Genomic DNA, 18,084 nt, shown 5'->3' on the forward strand with positions numbered 1-18,084 from the left:
GACTTTGGGACGTTTCATTTGTTTATTATACGCAATGCGATGCAGGGCAAAACTCAACACCAACATTTACTGAACCAAACAATCCACCAAACAAACATTAAATTATAAATACTAGACTTTAAATATTAAAAACATTTTCCTAAGGAAAGTTAACACCTGAAAAAATAGTCTCTTTTTTAAATTAGACTAGAGAAAATAGTAGAAGGAAAATCCCAATTAGCTTGTTGTGATTTTTTCAAGTTCCAGGTAGTATAGAGTGAATGATTGAGATAAAAATTGGATGAACGTGTGGTCTCCTGGAGAGGGAATAAATGTTTGTTAAAAGAGTGGAAACTCAAAGTATTATGAAATAATAGAGTTATGAGGTAAATTAAATTGTAGCATTCTTAGGCTTACAGTTTTTAGTGTATAGCGAATGATTGAGATTTTGATGAACAAGTAGCCTCTTGGAGAGGGAATAAATATTTGGGAAAAGAGTGCATACACAAATTATTAGGAATATAACAACAGAACCAAAAGTATTAGATACAATCATTTTTAGGCTTACAGTTTTTAGTATATTTACTAATAAAAATAATTTCTCTCCTCACACTTCAAACTCTGACATTCAAAGTCTTACTTTGAAGCCTTTGCCCACTCTGTTTACTCTTTTGATGTCCTTATACTCAAGTTCATGCTGCCTTTCGTGGATTCATAAAAACCACATCATCTTTCTTGGTTCTGAGATCATGAATGCGCAGTATCCTTGTTCTGTGATCATGTCTCATGTATTTTTCGCCAAAGGTGATCATTATTTGTGAATCAGGTATTCACCTGTTTGCAATCAGGATGTGATGTAATGAAGTGTTTTCGTACACAATGTTGAGAATGTAATAGTGGAACTATATTGAATTTGTTAATAGATGAAGTATTGTTTGTAATATTTGTATGACGTGGTCCTGCCATCGATGTGATGAGGTTATGAACCAGCTGCCATTTCCTTTGTCTTTTAAAAACAACAAGACGTTCTTCTTGCGTGGATTCTTACACTGACCACTGACATTTCTGCCACCATCTTTTCCCTACTAGAAGAAACTTTGGTGGTCTGCAATTGATGTCTTGAGGTCACGAAGACGCATCTGCCACCCCCCCCCCATCTATCTGCCCTAGGTTGTCTTGATCAGTCTAACATTCTTCTTGTGTGGATTCTTACTTTGAAATTTCTTCATGTATGTGTTTGCCACAATCTAGTCTCTTGTTTGAAGAGAATTACAGCATCCATATATTTTACAAATTCCCATTCAACATAGCCTATAAATATTAAAGTAATTTTAAAAGGTAAGTAAATACATGAATCTGGTGTTTAAAGTAACTTCTACCTTAAAAATATATCTCTTGCTTAGTGTGTTGCAAATGTGAGTTTATATCTTTAAGTAGTTATAATACAAGTTTAAGTAAGTTTTGCAAGTTAGTAAACAAAGGGTGATCTAAAGTGCAATTTAGCTGTCCTTTCTCACATGTGAAATCTTTACCCACAGTTCTCCTTCAAACACTTCTTCTTATTTCTTCATCTTAGAGAAGCTCTCTGTCTTTGACCCTCAATTCCATTTTCTGAGACACACTCCCCATCCCATGACATAATGTTTCTGTCGGGAATAAAACCAACCCAAGGTAAGTGTCTGTTTACAGTGTCAGAAGGATTATTTACAATTTATTATGTATTTAGTGGTGGTTATTATTTCTGTAAGTATGTTAATAAAATGTAGATTGTATATCAGTAAGCATGATAAGTAAGTAAATTATAGTGTATGGTGCAAACTGTTGTTTATTTTGATATTATTGTTTATTGTTATTTTTATTATTATTTTGGGGGACATTTTCCTGTCTCATCTTACATGACTCTTGTCCCATTCATGTGAGGCAGTTTCTTTTGGATGTACTGGCACCTTGGAAATCCTTACTTCTTAAATAGTTTCTCTTTTCTTTCTCTTTCATGACAATCTGACTTGTCAAGGTTGTTCAAGGTAAGTTTCTGTATGTATGGGTGTGTTAATCAAGTGTTAGCAATAGTAACAACTTGTTATGTCTTACTGGTAATAATATATCTTAGATGTGTTCTATGTATAAGTTTAGTGGTTACAATTTTTTTAAGTAGTTAATGATATTATGTAAGCATGGTAAAGTAGTAAACTTGTGTATTATATCGTGCAAATTATTTGGTTTTTATATGTTTTCGCCTTCTTATATGGTGCAAATTATTGGGTTTTTATATGTTTTCACCTACTTATATGGTGCAAATTATTGGGTTTTTATATGTTTTCGCCTTCTTATATGGTGCAAATTATTGGGTTTTTATATGTTTTCCCCTTCTTATATGGTGCAAATTATTGGGTTTGTATATGTTTTCCCCTTCTTATACGGTGCAAATTATTGGGTTTTATATGTTTCCCTTTAAGACGCTTTTCCTGTCTCATTACATGCGTCTCTAGTCCTTAACCTAGGTGATGTACAAGACAGTTTCTTTGGGCTGTCATCTCATCTTGAAAATCCTTTCTTTTGTCTTATCTTATAAAAAATGTCTCTTCTCAAACTATGGACTCTGTATCTCTTTGTCTAAGATGCACTCCCGATGACTATTTGCTTTTGTCAGGGATAACCAATTTTACCAGTGTCAGAAATATTTACAACTTGTTATGTCTTTGGTAATATCCAAGGTGTGCTCGGACTGTAAACAGTAAAATTTAGTGGTTAATATGTGTTGTAAGTAGTTAATAAGGTACAAATATAGCAGTATTGGCATAATGGGTAAGAGTAGTCTATGCCATACAAATTATTGTATAAATATATTTTGTATGGATTTATTATTTTTTCTTTTCTCCCCTCTCCGGACAATTTCCCTTTCACAACCCATGCCTCTTGTCATTAGCTTATCGATGTGAGATAGTTAAGAGACAGTTTCTTCTTATCTCATTTTTCTTATCTTACAAATGTCTCTTCTCTGTCTATAGATAGATAAGAGACATTATTAGATAAGAAAAATATGGACTTTGGATCTTTTTTTTAAATGAGACAGTTCCCATCCCATAATATTTTTCTTATCATGGATAACAAAATTAAGGTAAGTTTTTGTACATGCATATTGTCTCACATAATGGTAATTTTGTAGGTGTATTGTATAGTAAACACAAGTTCAATTGTTAATTGTGTAAGTATTTAAAGTAAAAGTTTTTCATTAACAAGTATGCTAATTGAATAAGTGTAGTCTATGGTGCAAATTATTTGTTTTTTACTTTATTGTTTTAATATAATTATGATACACTTTCTCTTTCTTCTGTCTCTTGTCCCTAACGGTCGGTGTAAGACACTTGAGTTGTCATCTCACTATACCCTCTGCTAAATATTCTACATCTATTTTCATAGTTTCCTTATGATGTAAACAAAAGCTTTTGCTCTCTGTGACGCCCATATACACTCCCTATTTTCCAGGTTTCTATTATAAGTCCCCATTGGTAGAAACAAGTACCTGCCCCACAAAGGTAGCATGTGTGCACGGTCAGCTGCCAAATTCATTGAATATCAACTCCGAGTATCTTTCTCTCTGATGATACTACTGAGTGGGGTACATTGTGTAAAGGTCATAAATATAGTAATTGTGTAGACAATGTATTGTTGAGGTTAGTATTTGGAAGATATAAAGATGTCTTATGTACATCGTGAAACTTGTATTTACCTTCTACTTGTACTTTATAATCAAGTGAGGTTTGCGGTGACACGTGCATAAATCTCTGTGAGTATTGGTGGTGGTTCTTAGAAGAACCGCGGTTAGACAACTCGACGTTTCGATCAGTTGTTCTGATCGTCTTCATATTTTCAATATGATGTATCAATTACCGCTCTGTAACTTCAAGACGTATCTATTGTGATGTCAAGTCCTAAAGCACACACTCTCCTGTGCTTGTAAAACCCATCTTGATGGATGAGAATTAGGAAAGAAAACAGATGGTGCACAATCTATTTTCTGCCTCAATTCAGATTCCCTCATCTGCTGCAAACCCATTTCTTAAATTCATTTCAAAATCTTTGGCCTTGTCATGAATCAGGTAAGTGCGGTGTGCAAAAAGGAATAACGGATTCGATTCTGTACATAATGGATGATACGCTTTAGTAACTGAAATGGAGGATAAAATAAAACAATTGAGACATGTTCGTGTCAAGAAAAGGACAAATGTTGGGAGATTCTTGGAAACGACAAGGGTAAAGGACAGCGATACACTCAGCCATGACCACTACTTTGGAAGAGACCCTCATTGCAATGATTTCTTTTCAAAGTTAATTAGAGTCATAAATCATTCAATGTATGGATGTAACTAAATAAGTTCGCAAGTAATTAGTTAGTTGTTTAACAGTAAATTAGGTAAATAAATGAGGAGTGAATTAAAGAGCATGTGAATTAATGGATGTGAGATAGATGCATGGGTTGCTGAACATAAAATGGAACTTGAGTAAAAAGTAGCCTTAGTTGATTAATTTGACTAAATAAATTTAAATAAAATCTAGGTAAATAAAAAGATGTCCACCAAACACAAAACTCCACAACAAACATTCATGCAAGTAACAACAGCAAACGCATCGCATTGCTAACGCGAAAACACAGCTGCGGACAATATGAAGCCCTCGCGTGCTCAAATATGGAAACTGAACTGAGGTTGTCATTTCTTAATGATGCACCATAAATATTAAGTGACTCAGGGTACTGATAAAAATGTCGGAAATCTTCAGGCTTTGACACCACGCCCACCAAGACACCTCCAACAGTGTCGAATCGACCACGCCTATGTCATGAGTTTTTGTCACGCCCTTCAAAGTTTACAAAGAAAACATCAATGTGAATAATGTCAATTAACCAGGCCCATCAATGTTAACCAAGAAGTTGTCAATGTGAATGCGTCAATCAACCACGCCCATCAATGTAACCAAGAAGTTGTCAAGTGAATGCATCAATTAACCACGCCCACCAAAGACAACCAAAAAATCCACAATGCGGTTGTTTACCACGCCCAGAAAGGGTCATGTGAATGCATCTTTAACCACACCCTGAACAGAAAGGAAAGCCTGCAAACATTAATGAGACTTTATCATTGCTTATCTAACTTTTCAGTAAAGTAAAAACAGACTGGAGTGCGTTTTGGCGACCCCAACCGAAAACTGTTTCGGTTGTTGGTCGTTGGTTCTGCTGTTCAGACTGAACGATAACCGAGTTGTGAGCTCGGTTACCGTATTGGTTATGACGTCAGAAACAGTTTTTGGTTGGGGTCGCCAAAACGCACTCCTGAACAAAAGTAATATTGCTTGTGTGTCAAACCATGGTCAAACTATAGCAATTCGTGTATTGTTTTACTCTTGTTTTTAAGTTGGTGTCAGTATATTACTTAAATTGGTATAAACTTTCGTAATACAGTCTCTAAGGTCCTGTTCAAATCTCTAATGAAATTAATATATTAATGTTGCTGCAGGCAATGAGGAAATTATGTGTATGTTTTCAACTCTTCAGAGCCATCATGAGATCATCGCTTTCGCAATGTTTGTTATCGACACAGAACGTAGCGTTGAGGGCGCACCTGTCACCTGGAAACAGCTTTGTCAAAAGGAGAAAACATTTGTATGTATACAAATAATGAACAACTTATAGGAAGTGAAAAAGAGCGATTTGAACATTGAGGACAGTTGAAACTGTAATCGCAGCAAATATCTTCCATCCCGCTAAGAAGATTTTTAACTCTGGCTTAGGTTATACCCAATCACATCATACAACACCAAAAACAATTTACACGCATACAAAACACTTAATTTATCAAATTCTTCATTTTTGTTCAAACAAACTGATAATTAAAACATGTATGAAGTGATGGTTGAGAATGTTAATGGGCCGTGTAAACAGTATAATTTTTTGGTTAAAAAAACCCCAGTAAAATAGGCCTATTATGTATTTCATAAACGAACTCATAAGTAAGTTTATACAAAAAATCTTTGAAAGTACCATTTTTACCAAAGGGTATCTGGAATAGTGCAAGGTTCTGGGATGGTCTCTGTGGTGCCGAAACATTGGGTTAGTAATAGATCTTCAAAGCTTATTTGCTCTTTAATCTACCGACCTGAGGATAAGACGAGAAAGGCTGTCAGGTTGGTGTAGCGGTCTTTCCTTGCGTTCCCCTTTAGGACCCTGGTTCAAACCACGCCAGAGGCACTACGTGGGTTAGGTTTTCAGTCCCTACTTCATGACTACTTGTGTTTTCTATGGGCTCATTCCCTGGGGTTTTCTTCCTACATCTTAAACTGAAACTTCATTCCTTGTCATCTTTCCATTGGGTGTTTGGCTATCTACATGGATTGAATCTGCTTTTCTGAGAATCCTTAGCTTTAAAACAATTAAAACTGTAAAATTAATGGAACGTCTTAGGAATTGATGGAAACTTCTTCATCTGCTCTTGTCAACCGTTTATGTGCCGTGTCTGTTTATTTATTGGTAGTATTTTATGCTAAAGGCAAATATCAATTTCAAGTAATTTCAAAAAGTATGTATCAACATAAAATAATAACACAAATAATTCAGGGTGTGAGAAGTGTGAATGTTTGGTTGGTTTGGTTGATGGGTAATATCCACTACTTAAATTAATATGTTCACTAAAATAGTTGTATTAAACCAAAGAAATAAGATCATTCAAACAAACATAATTTCCTAAAAAAACACAAATCATCGTCAACACGCGTGCCAAGCGACTATTACATGGTGAAGGAACACTACAGATCAACAATTAACTTTATGTATAATGGAACACTTTGTCAATGAGGAATTACTCGATGGATTTAAACTTCAAGAAAATCAGCAAGATGTGCAAACGGATAAAGCTTGTACTACTTTGCTTCGAAAAATTGATAAACTATAATTGTACTATATACCTCTGTGGGTAATAACTCAATGGATATTATACCTCTCTGGATATTATCTGTGGACACATTGGCCTACCTCGCATGACTGCCAGTACCATACTTCGAGTAGAGATGGACTACAGCGACCACAAACTCTGAAACCTCCAAGTCTTTATTGAGAAAGAGTATAGCAAATCACGACAAATGAAATGAGAAATAATGTCATTACAAACTTTTAAAAATGTATAAACAAAAATTGCTTATATTGTATTTTGTATAGTTTAATTTAGTTACTTTAAAGAACAGCAACTTCTTACATCGAGACTTGTGTCATTTACAATGAAGAAAACAGCAAACAATCTTCAAACGAGAAGCTGGAAGTGACAACGAGGACACTATTGCGAGTGAACAGTTTTTTAGAGTCGACATTTGACTCTAGCAAAAAGGCCAGTTGACAAGGAAAATGTCAAGGACAATACTTTTCGAATTGTATCCACCATCCGAACAATAGGCGGCGAAGCGCATTGCAAACAAATATAAAAAACACTTTTGACTTTGAAACGGTCATACAAACGTTAACAAAAACGAATGCAACATCTAAATTTTCGTTGATAAATTCTAAAAGACGTTTAATGAAAACGCGTGTTAGACATCAGATGAATGAAAAGAGATGGGTTTCGTGCGTTAGTGTGTTAAACACATTTAAATAGTTGAATAAATAATGTTAATTTAATCGGAATTCGGTCAAAGGAAACCAGTTTGTTGTTATTGGTGGGAATTGCTCAAGGAATAACCTGTCTTCGTTCATCAATTTGTACATCACATCCTTTCCTGTATAGACAAGGGTCATCCTCAAGAACTGGTGGTCTGACTATTTTTTCATTCAGACAACTTTTTCTCTCTATGTGAAAATTCCCATAACCCCTTTCTACTTTCTTCTTCCTTTGCCATGTTTTGAGTGCTCCATTCTTTGGAAGTTGCCTTGATTCAAAATCACATTCAACCTTTCACTATTGTGGAAACAGGGTTCTCTCTTGTAAGACACTAAATTTCTTCCGCCTGTCGTCTTAAGGTATTTATTCTATGTCTTGAAAGAGCAGATACCACGACAAATTTATGTTTGTTGACCTTGAAAAAAAAGCTCTGTAATGATTGCAAAAAAGGTAAGTGTGGAATACGGGCACTCTTCATGCCGACTGCGGGGCTATTATGTAGTCTTTAAAATGTCAAAACTGTCTTCTTTCTTTACAAAATACTCTGATGTTACAACTTTCTTCGTTCCTGGCTGTGAAATCAAGCATTCTCCATCTTTGAAGATGGCTTCAGATTATACTTCCTTCTAAGCTGTGTGCCAAAGCTTGAGACATCTCAAGAAAGCTGTTACACCATCCTGTTTGACGCAAAGAGGGACGGTGCATATCTACTTCAGATCCCATGCTGAGAGAAAAGATGTTCGAAAGTACAGGCTCAAGTTTGCCAGAATTGTCTTTCATCTTTACAAAAGGGAGAGGGAGTCGTCAAGATGAACAGGGATGCGAGCTTAACCAATATTGAATAACTTTTACTTGCATATCACAAGGAAACTCGTCTCGTTGCACATTTTTGTCTAGCTTGGAAAAATGTTTTTCTGACAAGACAGGACTCTGTAACAAAAAGGAACCGATTGGCTAAGGGAAAATATCGTCCTCCATAGGCACATGCACATAGTCCAGAAAAAGATCAATGCACGAATATACCGTATACAGGGTACATTATGACACGTCTATAATGGCGGTCCGGAGATAGTATCGATCTCACCATCTGAGAATACCACAGTGAGGTGGAAAACAAACGATTATTTTATTTATTTTTATATATTTTTATTTGTACAATAGGACTAATTGAACAGTTTATACGTAACAAATCCGTGAGTGACAACTTGATACGACACGAGTACTGAGTGATTGATGAAGCTGAAATGGATGAAATTGAATGAATTTTAAAAGTGTGGTCGAAATAGTCAACTAACACATTAAAGAGTACTTGCTGCATTAGTTAAACTAAACCTAAACAATTAAACTGACGCAACAATTACAAACATCAAACATTGCTCATTTCAGTCAAACAGACAACAACGTCTTACGTCAACACGTGACATCACATTCATATAAGCGTTTGTGCACTGCAAACTGGAATTAAAAACATTACGTCATCGCGTGAGCCTCAATGAATGGACCAATCAGAATCGCGATTGAGAGGAGTCTGCGTCAATCTATGAACTTAACGAAACTAACTGTGATGACTTGGATGTATGATTGGAATAACGAACTTAGTGTAGAGGTTTATGACATTTATTGGCCTTTAATGCAATAACACTTAACTAATTGGAAAGTTATTAGTAAGCACTATATGCAAGAACATGATCTTCAATAAGCGAGAAACCTGTTGACATCATGCATGAAATTCATAAATTATTCAATGATGGAAGCTTCTGAGAGCTGTTTTATTTATATAATAATATTGTTATGTGAGTTCAGCAAAAAGTCGACAATGGAAGAAGTCACTGACACAACATTTTTCTTCAAACGATAGATAGCTTGTTATGGAGGCGCTGTGCAGCCCCCCCCAAAAAAAAAAACAAAAAAAAACAAAAACAAATTAACAACAACAAAACAAAACAATTATTGAGCTATTTTGTTTTGTTATGAATGTAGTTTGTGAAAAATTGTATTACGGAGTTGTTCACATTGGTATATCGATTGCCTATAAAATGGAAAGTTTAAGGATGTATAGCTTGTTATTGGGAGGCTCTTGCAGCCAGTATTGTGCTTTTTTTGTTTTTGTTTTATTATGTTGTTTGTGACAATTGTATTAGAGAGCTTCACCATGTATTTATTTTGAGTTTCATAAGTGTGACAGTCATAAATAAAGTAATTTCTATTTTATTTGTAGAAGCTTATTTTAATACGTGACATGAGTTCACCAAACGTCAACCATGGAAGAAGTCACTAACAAAATATTTTCTTCCAACGATAATAAAGCTTGTAATGGAGGCTCTGTGCGGCCATAAATAATTAATGTGCTATTTGTGTTTTGTTAGTAAATCGTGTTGTACATGCTATAATAGAGGGGTTCACATTAAGTATTGTGAGTGTCATGATTTTGAAAGTCATGAATGAAGTAAGTTTAATTTCATGAAAAAGTTGTCTTTAATTCATGGTATCCAAGAAGACGCAGTGCCTACTGAAAGTTGCTTAATTTCGATCAAATAAAATAATCTGCCTCCGGAGAATGTGAGGCTATAAATTTATTGTCTGGATCCATCCTTTACGATGCTGGTGATGATTGGGATTCATAAATGCCGCTGTGCATTAAATATGCAAAAATAGTATGGATACGGCTATAACTGATTTTTATATATATTTTTATACAATAACAAATTAATGGCAAAAACAGGTCCATCTTGAAATGGGCCTTAAACTCCAACATATGAAAGGGGGGCACATCACCTCTCAGACTCCCTAGATTGCACCAGAGTGAGCAACTACGGCCTCAAAAGTTTCCCCGTAGATCTTACGACAACGCAATGTCCCCCCCCCCCCAAGTCCTTCAAAACAGATTGCCCCTACCTCTCCTGCACTCTAAAAACTCCTGGTAGTGACGCGGATTCCGGGTCGCAAGCCGTCTGACCCGTTTTTACGTCGGCCAGGCCGTGGAAGACCTTCATGGTCAGCGGGGCTGAAGTTTAAACCCCAAAGTGGTCAAATCATTATTTCAGCGAGGCTGCAACTTCACCACCACTAAATGTATAATAGCGCCCTCTCTTCAGTAACCACGCGTGAGTCACTCCCAGATACCGGCCTTGCGCGCCCGGCAGTATCCTGACAATAATATCCATTTGACCTCACGTCAAATTTTGGATGAACATGGTGTACCCGTGTGTCTAGTTAGTATTTTAGAATACGTCTACATTCAACTTGCTATTGAATCCACAAACAAAATCCACAAGTTGTTCAATCAAGCCAGACAAGCCTAACGGGGCGATCATAGGCGATCCCTACACCACCGTGCGATGGCGCCGCTCATCACTTCGGACCAATCATAACACAGGTTATGGAAGCCACAAGTCTGTCAAATGAAACCGGTGCCTAGCCTCATCTTTGACAAGGGGACCAGTCTATCAAGGCGGTGACCCGGCTTTGTTTACTACTGCTGGCCGCGTATTTTTTTTCCTAGGACGAACGTGGGCAATTAACATAAAATGGGCGTGTTTTTGCCCGAAAAACACTTTCGCGCATGCACGAGCTTTAGTGATGACCGCAAGGGACTTTGGGCCACTGGTGGTGGTATGTGGAATGGAAATAGTTGTGGTAAATTAATGGGGACCCACAACCTGCCTTTCTTCTTCTATCGCTTCACACAATGGTATACAGGTTGTGATGAACCAGTCTACCTCTTAATTCTTCCTCCATGGTCTATGGAGATATACCATCCATGGTCTATTTTTAAACTGGGCACATTTGGTAATTATTGTCGAAGACCAGTATTTTCACTTGATTTGGTAATTATTGTCGAAGACCAGTATTTTTACTTGATGTATCCATCCCAACATGCATAAGATAACAAACCTGTGGAAAAAAAACAACATTATTTTTGTTGCAAAATGTTGTGTGCGCTCCAGATGCACAAGTGCTGTTTGTAATGGAGTGTACTATTAAATTTCATCAACAAACATTCCGGACCACAACTGTTCATTATGACCGTCAGTCTATTTTCATAATTGCCCTCCCTCCCCCTCCCAACCATATCCAGACATATCATAATGTAAAACCCATTAAAAATGTCAGAATTTAATCAGCGTTCTCTTTATGGAGATTGAATAACATATTGTATTTCTCACTGAATTTTAGCTTTGGTGGAACCAAGATAAAGATGGCGCCTATGCAACAAGCCCTTTGTTGGGCTCTGACAGTTCTTACATTTGTTACTATTTCCAATCCCCCTTGCTGTCTGAATTGTATACCAACAAATAGAGCTTTATTCACTGATTCTGCTGGTTCCTCTGCTCAAGATTGTTGGAGAAATGCATGGAGATCCTTGCTAGATTTCTTCTGGAGTTTTGAACTAAAACTAGCATACCAAGTTGGGAGTCTTCAAGCCAGTAGCATCCTACAAGGTACGCATGACCAACTCCATTCACCCCAGCATGGACCCCATTGTGCCCTGCCAGCTAGCCTTTGTCCTCTCCATGCACCCATGCATCATAACTCATGTTCAACATGGCTGATCTACAAATTCAAACCAAGTACTCCAAGAAGATGTAAGTTTGGCAGAGCTCCAACACAGTACTATTCCAACTCCACAGCATCCTTCAATATCCCTTTAACTGTATCTGGAGACATTGAAAGTAACCCAGGACCTGTTAAGGATCCATGTGGCAGTTGTAGTCGCCCTGTAAAGTGCAATCAGAGATCCCTTCTCTGTGAGGCCTGTAACAAGTTTTGGCATCAGAAATGCATTCCTGCAATGACCATCATACAGTACACGGAACTCATATCCAGCACTATTGATTGGTTTTGCTCTCACTGCTCCTTCACCCTGCCTTTTTCATCTTGTTCGGATACCTCGTTTCAAGAGGTCTTCGATATTACTCAAGACCTCAATTCCACTCGGGCATCTGACGAGGCCACTTGCAGAGTACAATCCTTGGGCTCTCCTCCATCATCCTTCAACATGAATTCCATCTCTGGTTTGCTTCTTAATGCTAGGAGTATTCGCAGTAAGCAACGGCAGTTAGAAGCTTTTATGGAACTTCACCCCATGGACATGGTATGCATTACTGAAACTTGGATGACTGGTGATGATACTGATTCTCTGTCACATTTACCTGGGTACTCCTCTTTTCGCCGTGATCGGAACAGTCGTGGTGGTGGTATTATGGCCATCGTCAAGGATACTTTACTCCCAATGGAACTGGATGCTTTACACCCAACGGACATTGAGTTAATGTGGCTAACGCTAACTGCGAAGCACTCCAAGTGGTTAGTTGGACTTGTATATCGCCCCCCAAACTCTGACATTTCGTTTCTTCAAAAACTCCAGGATGCATGTGACAGGGTACAAGCTTATCTCCCACAATATGAAGGACTCCTCCTACTTGGGGACTTCAATATTAACTGGCAGGCTGATGTTCCTTCAAAGACTAACCTCAATGATGTCACCAATTCAATTGGTCTTACACAAATAGTCGAAGATGTAACCCGTCCATCTGGAAACTCTTCCTCTACTGGATCCACTATTGACCTGATTTTCACCAATCAACCTGAGAAATTCTCAGTGGTTGAATCTTTTCCAAACCCTGTCAGCAGTGACCACCATGCAGTTCACTTTTCATTCAGTGCACTCAGAGCTCCCCCTCAACCAGCTGTTGTACGCTCATTTCTACAGTACAGAAAAGCTGACATGTCACATCTGGAGACGTTGTTGCACCTTGCACCATGGACAGCATTCATGGATACTAACAATCCTGATGCATCTTGGGAAGGCTTCATGGACATTTTTGAAGCAGCCATCCATGATAGCATTCCGCGGAAACAATGCCGTCGAAATAAAATCTCTCCCTGGATTTCCCCTGAACTAAAAAAGCTCATCCTTCTCAAACGTAAGCTGTTCATTAAAGCAAAACGCTCTGGCAACAGCTCCGATTGGACTTCCTACAAACGTGTTAGAAACAAAGTGAAAAGTCTAACTAAAACATTGTACATGAAGTATATCAACGGTCTGTTCTCTTCGCCTGATAACAAACGCAGTTTTTGGTGTTTTGTTAGAGACCAGAGAAAATCCAAGTGTCCTCCAGCTTTCCACGATTCAGACAACTTGCTAAACAAACCCCTCGACATTGCTGAAGCGTTCAACACGTTTTTCTCATCGGTTCATTCACCTGCTGTATGTGGTTCAGAGACTCCTCCACCCTGCTCCCTTCCAATCCCCGAGTTGTCATCAGTCAGTGTTAACCTGAATTGGCTAACAAAATCCCTTAAGAATCTCAATGCCCACAAGGCACCTGGCCCGGATGGTATTTCTCCAACTATTCTCCGAGCTACAGCTTCTTACATTGCTCCACCCCTAATGCTTCTCATGAATTCTTCCCTCTCCAATGGTGTTCTCCCAATGGCCTGGAAATTGTCCAACATCGCTCCAGTATTCAAATCGGGCTCTCGCACAGATGTTAAGAATTATCGTCCAATTGCACTTACATCAGTCATTTGCAAGGTGATGGAACGAGCTGTCGCAGATAACATTAACGACCACATTTCGTTATTTGGATTAGTGGATGATCAACAACATGGCTTTACTGCACGCCGATCTTGTGTTACCCAATTAACAAATGCAATCCAAGACTGGTCTTCCATAATGGACAAGCCTCGCCCACCACGCATTGATGCTGTATTCCTTGACTTCAGCAAGGCCTTCGACACTATGCCACATCATCTTCTACTTGAAAAACTTTCGCGCAATTTCAACATTCAAGGACAAACTTGGGCATGGCTGAAATCATTCCTTATTGGCCGTCAAAATCGCGTGATGTACCGGGGTGCTTTGTCATCTTGGGCACCTGTCACCTCTGGTGTTCCTCAAGGAAGTGTCCTTGGCCCATTACTCTTCAACCTCTTTATCAGTGACATCTCCTGTAATGTTTCAACTAACTGCCTCTTATTTGCTGACGATACATTGTTGTACCATCCCATCTTCTCCACCCACGATGAAATCACGCTTCAATCTGATATCAACGCCATTGGTCGATGGAGCGAATCTAATGGCATGAAAATCAACATTGTCAAGTCAAAGGTCATGCACATGACACGCTCCAAAAAAACACTTACTCTACCTCACTACACACTGCATGGTTCAGAGCTTGCAGTCACATCAACCTACAAATATCTTGGAGTGATCATCAACAACACCCTCACCTGGAACGACCACGTTGATGCTGTTGTCAAAAAAGCAAACAAAACTCTTGGTTTTATATGGCATGTCGCAGGGGGATCATCCACAAAGGCACTACTATCACTTTACCGTTCCTTAGTTCTTCCAGTGCTAGAATATGGTCTGCCTGCCTGGTCCCCTTACACAGCAACTATGTCGTCCCAATTGGAAAGAGTGCAAAGGAGAGCTACCAGGATGTGTCTCAAGCAACAAAGAGGTGTCATGTCATATGATAATAGACTCAAATCACTGAACCTGCTAAGCTTAGATGCCCGGAGAAACAGACTAACTGTTCTATTTACCATGAAATGTTTATTTGGACAAGTCAAATGCTCCGCAGTTACTTACCTCACCCAAATCAATACCCGTCACTTGGACACTCTGACCTTCAACCATCACTTTGCCAGAACTCATTGCCTGAAGAATTCTCTAATTCATTCTTTCCCTCGTATCTGGAGTAGCTTGCCAACCGCCGTTAAGAACTCGGTCATTCTTGACTCATGGAGGGGTTTTAACAACCAACTGTCTAGTTATTTCAATAATGATGTTTAATGCTAATCCTTTTTATTGTATTGGATTGTATTTGATTTGATCTGTTTTGACTTGATTTGATCTGTATTGATTTTTTTCCCCACTTAATGGTTATTTATTTATCTATTTTTGAAATTATCTTTTGTTTGTTTGATTGATTAATTTATTATTTTATATTTTTTATTTATTTATCTGTTTGTTCATTTAGCTACTTATTAATTAATTTATTTATTCATTCGTTCGTTCGTTCTTTTGTTTATTTTTCATCATTTATTTATTTATTTATTTAATTATTCCTTTATTTATTTATTGATTTACTCAATTACTTTTTCATTTATTTACTTATTTATTTACTTATCTCATTCTTTCTTTAATTAATTAATTCTTTCTTTCTCTCCCCCTCTCCCTCCCTCCCTCCTTCCTCCCTTCCTTCCTCCCTTCCTTTATTTCTTTATCTACCTATCTATCTATCTATCTATTCATTTATTCATGTATTAATGTAAGTATTTATTATTTATCTATTCTGTTTTTCTTTTTAAATAACTTGTTTAAATAGCTTCAATTGTTGTCAAGTTTGTTAGCAGCTCTTAATCTATCAAATATCTATCTAGTGCTTCAAATTTTTTATTAGTTTTACTCAAAGTATATATTTATATTTGTTTATTTTATAGTATCTAAGTGTTTATCATAGTGATTTTTTTTATTTATACTCTATTCGAGGATTGGATAAGCAGGCTTTTGAGTCATAGTGTAGTAGTACGCTTTTGTTTATCCTGGCCGTCTTAGAATGGATTGTTACCCCTTCCTTTTCCTTCCTCCACATCCCGTACCTGTCCTGTACCCTTTTGCCTAATCCCGCTCCTCTAGTTACCCTGTATTTAAGTTACCTTTTTTGAAGTCTTATTATCCTTTGTTTTACTTGTATGTATTTGTTTTTGACACTGGCCGAATAAATAATAATAATAATAATAATAATAATAATAATAATAATATTTTATTGGGCAAGTAAGACTTGGCAATGAAAGCAAGCGCGACGCATTTTATGGACAAAGTAGACTTGTACAAACACGCAGTTTTACATGTACTAAATATACATGTGCACTGTACATGCAACATGTGTACGTGTATGCGTGTATGTGTCATAGAGCTCTATGATATGTGTACATGTTTAATATGCGTGAGTGTATTTCCACACTATTATTACGTCGAAGTACGCATGTGCATGGGAAAATGTATAGTTAACTACGCCCATTTATGTCAATTGCCCACGTTCGTCCTAGGAAAAAAAAATACGCCTGCTGGCCGGCTGAGTGCGCTGTGTTTACTATCTACTTGGCGTTTAAATACCAACCTGTGGAACCCCCGATCGAAGTGTGTTTTGTTGAAAACCGAGCAAAAGAAGATGCATATTCAAATAAAACGCTTCCACTGTCTGAAGAGTAGTGAATGGTAAGTTCCATTTTGATTTCCAACCAAAACTAAATTAGAAACCCCCGTATATACGAGCGAGACCATGTGTACAGCGCAATGGATGGGTGGCACTGGCACTGGCAGGTGAAGTAAAGTAGCAGTGTTAGATCATGGAGGCTTCCTCTATGGTTAGATGTACAAGTAAACAGCGTGCTTACTAAAATACCATGGAGGAAGAATAGACTACGTCGACAGACAGATGTAAACAAACTAGTACTATTTATATTAAAATTATTGGTAGGTCTACATTTATTAATGCATATGTTCTAGAATTAGTAGTCAGTGTACTGAACTACAGACAGTTCCAGATGCTAATTTTCATTCCTTACATTTTTGTATTGTAATTTTGTTATGACGTATTGAAAATTGAAAATTGTATTATTTTATAACCTTTTTTTTGTTAGGTAGTTTTATTTAAAAGTTTGTTCACTTATAAACTAAACTGTTTATCAAATCTTGTTTGGTTTTGTTTTTCTTATTGTTGGGGGCGTTTGTTTGTGTGAGGGTGCTGTGGGGGGGGGGGGGCTGTTAAGTTTTAACGTACTTGGTAAATTGTCCTGTATCAGTCCCAGGACAAGTCTGACTCTAATTCTTCAGAGACAAATTTCCTGTTTCAAGTGTTTCAACCTGCACTTGAAAAACAACAAAGTTTTAATCATCGAACCGGCGGAAAAAAAGACAAATAATAATAATAAACAATTAAAAGGGAAGTTCTAAATTTTTGTTTTTATTTTGTCTTTCTACCAGAGGTATTCTTCTAACATGCTAATCAGCTCAACATCAACTTAATCTTTTAGAAATGGCGTCGAGTGAAAAGGGGTCTTCGGGCTCAAATGATCATCCACTAGTGTTCTTGACCCATGAGGACAAACTTCTTTACGCAGCAAGGAATGGAGACACTGACTCAGTCAATCACCTACTTGATCAGCACAGTGAGGGCACACTTCAATTGAATGTTAACTGCAAAGGTACGTAATAGTCAATGGATGAGCCTTTATTTGATTTTGATTTTGATAATGATGGATCACAAAGAAATTGACCTTTTGACTGGTGCTTCTTTAAAAGTTTCTTCATCAACTTTAATTTATTTTGTAAATAGTGAGTAAAAGGAGGGTAAAATCAGGTCACTTACAAATCAAAATAATTTTTAAGCGTAAAACTTAATCCTGACCCTAACCCTTTAAACCTAATTACCTAACCCTTTCCTAACCC

The 18,084-nt window shown here is 37.3% G+C and overlaps 1 protein-coding gene across 3 annotated transcripts in view; it reads left to right on the forward strand.

Moving 5' to 3' along the window:
• Positions 1-16,761: 16,761 nt before the first annotated feature.
• Positions 16,762-18,084, forward strand: part of LOC117300763 (oxysterol-binding protein-related protein 1-like) — a 47,532-nt gene continuing 46,209 nt past the window's right edge. For 2 of the 3 annotated variants that reach the window (XM_033784550.1, XM_033784552.1), the window contains exons 1-2: positions 16,762-16,851; positions 17,620-17,840. In XM_033784550.1, coding sequence (XP_033640441.1) covers positions 17,672-17,840 — 169 coding nt within the window. In that variant the 5' untranslated portion in view covers positions 16,762-16,851; positions 17,620-17,671. The remainder of the gene's footprint in view (positions 16,852-17,619; positions 17,841-18,084) is intronic. The other variant, XM_033784551.1, reaches the window with a different exon arrangement.

The sequence above is a fragment of the Asterias rubens genome, chromosome 16 (genome assembly GCF_902459465.1).
Source record: "Asterias rubens chromosome 16, eAstRub1.3, whole genome shotgun sequence".
NCBI classification, from domain to species: Eukaryota; Metazoa; Echinodermata; class Asteroidea; order Forcipulatida; family Asteriidae; genus Asterias; species Asterias rubens.